A 9793-nucleotide genomic window follows, 5' to 3' on the forward strand; every position below is an offset into this window, starting at 1 on the left:
AAAAAAAAAAAAAACTTTAAAAACCTTTTTATTATGGTTTTAATAATATTGTCTTTAACCGTTTAACTGCAGTATTAAATACTTATTGCCAGTTAACGGGTGATCATTGACATCCCTAGTTGTCACTCTTGTTAAGTGTAGTTAGTATCATCGTGGTATCATGTTGAAGCTGAAAGGATGGAAGAGAAACTACACAACTTACGTATGCGACAGCACCAACCAAGGCTCCGCCACACAGCAGAGTGTAGACTATGTTCTCCCCAGACCCACCAGGAACTGAAGACATTGGTCGCCGCTGCACAACTGGAAAGAGTCAAAAGGTCACTCGTTAGATCTTCGTCAAGTCATCAAGCACTTGATAACTCAAGATTTTCCCTAACGGAGCCTTTAATCCACGTTCTCACTTTGACCTAACAATGCATTAGGAGGTTTAAAAGAAGGGACAGATTTTCTGAAAGGAACAGAGTCACAGAACAGAAGATTTGAGTTTAATGATCAACCTCGCACTCGTAGTTCACTTCAACGGTTTGGCTTCCGTGTGTCCCCCACCCCTCGCTGATGGAATACAGATAATGTGCTGCACAAGCCCACAAGCTTCAGCTCTGGCAGTGTAAAAAGGGATTGGTGAGAAAGCACCCTAAGGCGCTCTACTGGCTCATGATGATTTAGCCAGAAATTAGCCAGCACTTGCCAGGTTTTTGCTGTATAGAGGAATTTTGGCCCACCCCCACCCCAAATAGGTTTTAGCCAGCCCCGAAAGGAAAAATCACCAGCACCAAAATTATAAAAATTGAGAATAAAAATGGCAATGCAAATCCTCTCTATATAGGTTTAAGAGCAATTTAGCAAACTACCGCTGAACAAGTAGAACATACACCTGAATGTGAGCGCTAATCTTAGTTTTATCCCCAGAGTCAGGTTGTATACCGGACTCTCTCAGTGATTTATTTAAACATCACATTCTCAACTAGTTTTGATAATTTGGGTTTCATTCATTCATTCATTCATTCCAGAATATACATTTGTTTTTCAAATTGTCAGAAATGCAAAAACAGGAAAATGCATAGATGTCTGTCAAATAAAGTAACAGACTCACTGTGCTTACTGTACGAGGAACGCTTGTGAAGAAATAATAGAAATTTAAACGGTTAAAAGAATCATTTATAATCAGTGTTGGAGGTAACGAGTTACAAAAGTAACACAATTACAGTAATGTATTCCTTTATGCTGTAATACAACGCATTACTGATAAAATGTCAGTAGTATTATACTATTTACAATCTCAGTAATGTGAGCTACAACGCATTTCAACTCGACATTTAGTGGCGTTTGCTTTGTTTTTTTGAATTCCCACCGCGAGTGTTATTTCCTGTTGCTGGAGTCAGTGGTTAAGGACTCCAGAGAAGGATATATTTGCGACATGGACATCATTTTCCGGAGTTGTTACGCTGCGTTGAAGCGAGCTGTGCCGTCACTGTTCCCGTGGTCAGAGCCAGAACCAGAGACGGCAGGCTAGGGACACCTGTGTCCTGTCAGTGCGCCCAACCAACCGACAGATAACATGTCTGGAATTAATGTTTAGTCTTCCTACACGTAATATCTTTACATTCATCAGAGGTGGAGAGTAACTACCGTAGGCTACTTTTGAGTCCATTCATTTTCTCCCACTTATTGGGCTACTTCTATTCCACCACAATTCAGAGTAGTAGACTAGTGTATGTTTTACTTAACTATTTATTTTATAGCTTCAGTTACTTTGCTGATTTAGATTAATACAAATTATTAAATAAATAGGAGATAAAGATGAGACTATGTTGATCCCATGGTGAAATTCATAAGCTACCTACCAAGTCATAATTCAACTTTTATTTTGGTGAGTTTAAACTAGTGTAAAGCATTACAATTCTGAGACAGTAATATTGTAATATAACGAATTACTCACAAATGACAGTAATTAGTAATCTATAATGTACTACATTTAGGAAGTAACTTGCCCAACACTGTTTAAAATGTGACTTCAGAGAGAAGAAATATGTGTGTGTGTACAGAGAAAGAGAGGTCAAGGGGGTCAAACAGCAAACTCAGGAATGTTTCTTGGGGGAAGGGTGTATTAGGTTGATATTTCTAACTGGGCGAGAGTTCACAAGGTAATCAATGAAGAAACTCTGGACTGAGAATACACTGTAGAACACACACACACACACACACACACACACACACACACACACACACACACACCACACACCCACACACCACACACACACACACACACACACACACACACACACACACACACACACACACCACACACACACACACACACACACACACACACACACACACACACACACACACACACACACACACACACACACACACACACACACACACACACACACACACACACACACACACACACACACCATGGCTGCCTCCCGCCTTAGTATTTTGTGTTAACCAATCCCGATAGCCTATCCATTGTTCATATACAGACTCACACCAATCTGCTGACTGAGGATTTTCAAACCAGAAATAATCCTTGTATACAAGTACATTTTTATTCCAACTTTAATAAACCACCTTAAATGAGAGAAAGTTTGTTTGTTTTCTGTCCTAACTGAGCGAATGAACCACGTCACGCTCATGCAAACTGTTGTGCGTAGCGCGTAACTGCTGCCCCCCTTTTGGTTTGGTTTTGCTCTCCATTTTAAAAATGTTTTCCAAGGAGCTTTAAACGCTGCAGTAAGGTTTGGCCAAATCCGTGCAGAAATGTCAGGTGATAGGAAAATTCTAATTAACTACTAGCATTGGAGCAGACATCAAATGGTATATACTAATCTATTACCGCCGCCTGCTCCTATTTCCTCTTATGCAGGCGCAGAACGTACGTGGTCTTCGGCCGTTGGCTTAAGTCTCTGCGATGCGTTCCAGTGCTATATTTTGGCCCAGACAAAGGAGACGTGAGCTGACAAGAGGCGACGTCACAGTCAGCCATTGTAACCCCTAGTCGGCTTGGTGCGTCAGGGTCTTAGGTCAACTACAATTTCCTTAGTTTAATTTTTAATGAAGAAATTACTTATTTCAAAAGAAACTTACGAGCACATCTCTGGTAAACACCAGATCTAAAGTGGTGCTACTGCATGATTCTTTGTGGGGAAACAGACCTGTCCATCAACTAATCAATTAGTTGATAAAAATCATATAAGTGATCGTAGACCAACAATTTCTTCAGTCGAGGACAGCCCTATGTCAAATAGGTAAGTCAAAGTAACGGGACAAATGAATGCCTCCAATTGTTTCAATGGACCAAATGTCCTCTGTGAGCCAAACGCATATTATTAACTAGACGTTCTTGTAGAAGTCAAGGCCAACGGAGCTTTGCCACATACAGCGTTGAGGGTATTAAACTCATCATATTCTCAGGAACTAATCCAGTATCCAGGGCTGTGACTCCCTGCCACCCTGTTATTTTTACTGGCTAATCGGCTCAAGTCTTTAAAAAGGTATGAGTCGGGCGGAAAAGGGGGTGAAAATCCATGACATGAGGAGGGGACACAGGTCAAGATGTCACAGGATTAGATTATGATACCATGCTCTGGTTAAGGGGGACCACTGGAGTGGAGAAGGGCCACACAAGTGTCTCATTACTGACTTTTATGTATACAGTGGCCACAACTTTGTTGTAGGCATGGGCCGGTTCCGAAGGCACGATAACCTGCAGCGAAAACATCACGGTTTCAGGGTATTCCAGTTACAGCTTTAAAAATTGATTATTTTGAAATGTCTGGGTAAAAAAACTACCACTACTAATAAACTACTTTTTTTCCCCCATTGAACACAATGTACTGTACTTCTGAATGCACTGCACACTGGCAGGGGGAGGGATTTCTTAACTGCACTTTCGGTCATTGAAGACGTTCGTGGTTTTTAAACCGTGACTTTATCAAACCGTGGTATACCTTGAAACCGGTAAGCGCCCCACGCCTACTTTGTTGTAATCGCTTTAGAGGCCCCCCGTTGTGCCTGGCTGCAAGACAACAAAAGGCAAGCCCTTGTGGGGAGGCTTGCCATGCTACCATCTTTTTTTTTAGGCATTGGCTTATTGTTTTGATACAGAAGCCAAGAGGTGCTGCCAAAAACAGGTCCTAAATCAGAAGGGGGGGGGGGGGGGGGGGGGGGGGGTGCAGCCTGGACATTAAGAAAGGAGGCCAAGCACTTGGACAACATGGAAAAAACTGAGTTTTAGATTTATAAGCGAAAAAGGTTACGCCTGACCATATCGAGCCAAAACACGAGCTGGCTACAATCCTTTAGCCAAACATGACCTGTTGAACGCAAAACCCAAGGTCCAGGGTGATTTGTCACTAAATAAAATTGAACTAGACAGAATGGAGGACTTTGGAAAGACTGTGGATTAATGTAAGGTGCAAGTAACATGACCTACATGCTGATTCATATCAGCACAAGTGATGAGTAGTGAGAACAGATTAATTTTGGCCCATATGCTTCCATGTGCTAACACCCACGGTGTCCAATGTTTCCTCAGTGGTAATGTAAGCTTATGGCGGATACAAGAAGCAGCGGTAGGTCGCCTGTTTTTATCAACTGTAGAAGTATAGCTTCTTTACATCAGAATACGTCACACAAGCACACCACGTGACTCACAGAGGCAACCATGTTTCCAGGCTAACCATAGCCTGCTGAAGGTCACGTACACATGTACACACGGCGTACGTTCACGTTTAAAACCAACTTTCAATGGCAGTAACTTCACATACAAGACCTCGCGCGACTCCTTCATTTGTAACATTATTGGTATTAACGGTTCGGCCCAAGTTAAAACACTGGTTTAAGATGTACATGCCATTTATAAAGTAGCTAATGTAAATAAGGTGACAACCAGCGGCATGCATTTTATTCAGACAGTCTGCTGCGCTATGTAACACTCTGGCAGCGGATACAAGTGGCATCTACACTCCAACCAGCTCATGTGTTTGCTATGTCATCTCTCCACGAGTCAACTCCGAAAAACTATGGACTAAAATACACACTGTAAAGAAGAGTGACACAAATGCACCACAAAGAGTATTTGAGTCCAAGTTGAGCCAAAAAACCCGGTTGACCTTCAGTGGCCATGGGCAGCCATTGCCATTCTGTAGCTTGGAGATGCAGCTATGCAGAGTAATTCACACGAGGACAACGTGTACTATTCCACCGATTTCAGTCAAGCGGCGACACATGACCATGAAACAGCGTCACGTTTTAAAGAACGTAAGATTGTGGAGAAAGTACTGATTAAAAACATATTATTCAGGTGTTTTGTTATAACGCCAGACTGATGAAACTCACCATCCCGGGGCAACCTGCAGGCTGCTCTCCGCGCCAGAGGCCCACACCTTTGCCAGGCTGCTCTGCAAGAAAACATCGCTGCTCTGCGACGGCTACGCTGCGGATAGTGCTGCAGTGCAGTTGGAGCAAAGGCTGGATGGATGAGTGGCCGGACTAGTCTGGTCAGAGACGCGTGCGAGGAGGCGGAGGCCACGCTGTTGCGCAATAATGTGCAGTGCCTGAGTATGAGGGGTGGTTAATGCCACAGAGAAAACGGAAGACGACATGTATGAAGTGCTGTAAGAGAAGGAGGTTAAATCATAGACAGTGACAGAAATGGACGAACAGACCCCGTGGTTCTGGACGGAGACCAGTGAAGTGTGAAATAGACACAGCTACTGCTAATTAACATGCTAGTTGGCGTCAACAACAAACGCCAAAGGCACCTGACCAGATGTTGCTGAGGGAAAAGTAGTATCTAGGTGATACAGACTCAAAAGAACAGTCCCCATGGGTCCTAAATTGGGTGCGCGTTCGCGTGGTACATGATACTGGGACAAGAAATACCCTTACAAGTATAGAAAGTTTTACACCTGCTATATTTTCTTCTACAACTGCACTTCCTGCCTGTCTTATTAAAATCTACCCCAAAATGTCATAACACTTTCTTTTTTTGTGTGTGGCATTGATCACCCTCCATACACTTTTGTGACTTTCTTCCACCCTGCCCTCTTCAGTGGAAGTGTTGAAGCCCAGAAGGTCGCACACACAACAGTGGACAACATGACAGCTTTTTTTAATTCATGCTCATTCATTCCTATATTAAATTTGTTTCTGCTTTTACAGTCTGTGTTTTCAGGGCAGGCACAAAATAATGTTGCTTTTTCCTAATATCTTACTTAATTAGATAACTGCTGTCCTTGATGTTAGTTAGCCTAAAGGCTACTTTGTTCATTTTCCAAATGTCTCATCTTAGAAACCCCTTTCTAGAACTCAAAAATGCATAGCAGTCATTGCAAAGAGGACAGTGTGAGGGGGTGTATTTGTCTACTAGAACAGACATATTTATATGATCTTAGCTGGTATCCTGTCTATAACGGAGTGCAATGGGAATTTCTAAGTGACCCCAAACCTTTGACCGGTAGTGTACATGGGGCACAGTGAATCCTTAGCATGAACTGAATCTGTGGATGGCCTTAGAGACTACCTTACCTATAAGCCAGTAAGCCTACCATCACTGTGTTTAATACAAATAGGCTTATATTTGCTAATAATATGTTGGATATGTGTTGAGACATTTTAATTTTTAACAGCTATATTTCAAAGTCAAAAGCCAACAAATATGACAAAGTTTAAATACTGATATTTTGGAAAAGATGAAACAGATCTCAGACAGTCCTTTTATTACTAAAGAAGTATAAATTACACAAATAATATAATGATCGATACAAAAACCATAGAAACAGATGTGAATTCATATGGACAAAATGGCCACGACTCTTATTTATTTCACATGATACAATTTTATTTTACACAGAATTCAGAGTGAGGAATCGGGAACAGAGGAAATCAAAGGAAGCGGACCAACAAGTGCATCCACAAGACCTCCTACATGGGGACAAGAAATGAAAGAATATCATGTTTTATTTACTCATCCATTTAGAGGTGGTATATCTTCACTCTGGACAACATAATACCAAGAGAGCGCATTTAAGTCCCGCCCCCACCAGAGGGGAAAACAACTCTCTGCTATCCGTTGACTTGTATTGCGTGAAGTGTTCCTCCGCTTCAATTTTGTCTGCTAGCAAACAGAGAAATGCCTAAAAGCTGCTTAGTGTAAGTTTATTCAAGCTGCTGACATGATAAAACAGCTTTTACAAAGACAAAAATGTGGATACAGACCAAGGAGATGATCGTCGACTAGAGGAGGAAAACATCCCACTTCTCACGGGTGAGCATCCAGGGATCGGACATTGAGGGAGTGGAGCGTTACAAATTCCTGGGTGTTCACCTAAACAGTAAACTGGACTGGACTGATAAAACCCATGTTCTATACAAGAAGGGCCAGAGTCGCCTCCATCTGCTGAGGAGACTCAGGTCCTTTGGAGTGTGCAGGACTCTCCTCAGGACTTTCTACGACTCTGTGGTGGCCTCTGCCATCCTTTATGCTGTGGTCTGCTGGAGGGGGGGGGGGGGGGGGGGAGCAGACTCAATAGACTGATCAGGAGAGCGAGCTCTGTCCTGGACTGTCCTCTGGACCCCGTAGAGGAAGTGGGGGAGAGGAGGATGTTAGCTAAGCTGACATCCATCATGGACAACACCTCCCACCCCCTACATGACACTGTGGGGTCCCTGAACAGCTCCTTCAGCAGCAGACTGATACCCCCCCACCCCCCACGGTGTAAGAAGGAGAGGTACCACAGGTCCTTCATCCCTGCCGCGGTCAGACTCTACAACACCTGCACCACCTGATAATGTTGGAGTTTCTGTTCCTGTTTTTCATTTACTCCACACACTCTGGATATCTTTACTATCTGTATTTATATATATTTTTTCAGTTACAAGTACTTACTTTTCAATATTACTTATGGTTACCTACTTTTGCTAAACTATTTTAATTACATATTCAACTTAATTTAATTTAACGTCACTCACTTACACTGCAATATTGTTTTTTTGTACCATTGCAACCGCACTTTACAAAATCTTTATTTGATGTCACTTACATTCAGCCATACCTTCTGCTCACTGTCTGCTGTTTGCTTGTTTTTGTGTTTACTTGTGTATTTGTTTGTTTTTGCTCTTATTGTAGATAATGCTGCTGCTGTAACAAGGAAATTCCCCCGCTGTGGGATGAATAAAGTATAATCTAATCTAATCTAATCTAATATTGCGTGTGTTAGTTTAGCTAACAGAAATATAGTTAGCCTAAAAGTGATGTTTGGATATTTGACTTGGTAACTAAAAGGTTGCTGCAAACATAACGTCAGACATAACATTAGCTTAGTGTCAGGATCCCACAGTCTCCCCACTTTTTTGTCCTCGTGAAAAGACCATTTTTTTCTGGTTGGCAGCTAATAAAAAAATGACATCTTTCTGTTGTTTGCAAGCTGATCGAATTGAAGAGGACGAACACGTCACGCAATAAAAGTCAACGGCGACCAGAGAGTGGTTTTCTAGTGGTGGGCGGATCGATCCAAATATTGATAATATCGATACCAACGTTGGTATTGATATTGATCACTACCAGTGTAATGAGATTGATATTTTAGTTTTAGTTTCTCTCCAGTGTGCACCACTGCGTTTTCATCAAAGAGGCCACCCGGCTGTCTGTGGAAGTGCCTCTCCTGTCACAGCGCGGAGCAGGCACACTTTGCTCCCCCCACCCCCTCTTGTGATTTGATGTTGTACCGTCACGTGACTCAGCGGCGCCAGGCAAACAAGCAGCCAGCCAGGCCCAGCAGTAGTGGTGCACAATACTGGAAAATCTGGTATTTATCTGAAACCAAGTAAATACAGGGCCAATATCGGTGATACTGATATTTTTTAATAATTAATGTGGACTCATGATCAAGTTAAATCTGAAAGAATTTTCATGACCTTTATAAAAGGTCCCATGGCATAAGGCTCTTTGGATGCTTTTATATAGGCCTTAGTGGTCCCCTAATACTGTATCTGAAGTCTCTTTTATATAGACCTAGTGGTCCCCTAATACTGTATCTGAAGTCTCTTTTATATAGACCTTAGTGGTCCCCTAATATTGTATCTGAAGTCTCTTTCCCAGCCACTAGAGCCAGTCCCACAATGAGCTTTCCTTAGTATGTGCCATTTCTGAGTCTGTAACTTTAGAGGAGGAGGGGGGTGAGGTTGAAGCTGGGGGTGTGGCCTTGACCAACTGCCACTTTGCTCATTTGAAAGTCATGATGTCTCTCTCTCATGGGTGGAACAAATTCTCTGGGCAGGAAAAGCAGAGAAAGGGGAGGTAATCTTGCCCATTATGAGGTCATAAGGGGCAAGATTCCAGATTGGCCCATCTGAGCTTTCATTTTCTCAAAGGCAGAGCAGGGCTCAGTTTACACCTATCACCATTTCTAGCCACTGGGGGGCCATAGGCAGGCTGGGGGAACTCAAAATAATGTTTAAAAAACCTCATAAAGTGTAATAATCATGTCATGGGACCTTTAGGTGTTTTTGATGATTTTTCCTTAGGGTTATTAATAAGTTAAAACCCAGGACAGAATTTCCATATGCCTGTATGCATGTTTGGTGTTACCACCGTATCTAACAGACTTTTTCAAGTTATACAGCTTGTTGTTTATTTTTGGCATGAAATATATCCACAAAGCGCTCCTCTGCCATTCTCCTGCTCCGTCCTGTACTGCTTGTGTGTGTGTGTGTGTTGTGTGTGTGTGTGTGTGTGTGTGTGTGTGGTGTGTGTGTGTGTGTGTGTGTGTTGGTTTTGTGT

The 9793-nt window shown here is 42.5% G+C and overlaps 2 protein-coding genes and 1 long non-coding RNA gene across 9 annotated transcripts in view; all 3 read right to left on the reverse strand.

Moving 5' to 3' along the window:
- Nucleotides 1–5613, reverse strand: part of mgarpa (mitochondria localized glutamic acid rich protein a) — a 22769-nt gene extending 17156 nt beyond the window's left edge. For all 7 annotated transcript variants that reach the window (XM_032499918.1, XM_032499917.1, XM_032499916.1 and 4 more), the window contains exons 1-2: nt 5350–5613; nt 203–303 (exon numbers count right to left, since the gene is read on the reverse strand). In XM_032499918.1, the coding sequence (XP_032355809.1) occupies nt 203–303; nt 5350–5425 (177 nt within the window). In that variant the 5' untranslated portion in view covers nt 5426–5613. The remainder of the gene's footprint in view (nt 1–202; nt 304–5349) is intronic.
- A 1218-nt stretch (nt 5614–6831) lies between these two features.
- LOC116669856 (uncharacterized) overlaps nt 6832–9793 on the reverse strand; it is a 26091-nt gene continuing 23129 nt past the window's right edge. Inside the window, exon 3 of the long non-coding RNA XR_004326881.1 lies at nt 6832–6936. This is a non-coding gene — a long non-coding RNA (uncharacterized LOC116669856). The remainder of the gene's footprint in view (nt 6937–9793) is intronic.
- Nucleotides 6832–9793, reverse strand: part of ndufc1 (NADH:ubiquinone oxidoreductase subunit C1) — a 7039-nt gene continuing 4077 nt past the window's right edge. Inside the window, exon 4 of the mRNA XM_032499936.1 lies at nt 6832–6935. The gene's annotated coding sequence lies outside the window, so the exon portion shown is untranslated. The remainder of the gene's footprint in view (nt 6936–9793) is intronic.

The sequence above is a fragment of the Etheostoma spectabile genome, chromosome 20, assembly GCF_008692095.1.
Source record: "Etheostoma spectabile isolate EspeVRDwgs_2016 chromosome 20, UIUC_Espe_1.0, whole genome shotgun sequence".
Classification (NCBI taxonomy): Eukaryota; Metazoa; Chordata; class Actinopteri; order Perciformes; family Percidae; genus Etheostoma; species Etheostoma spectabile.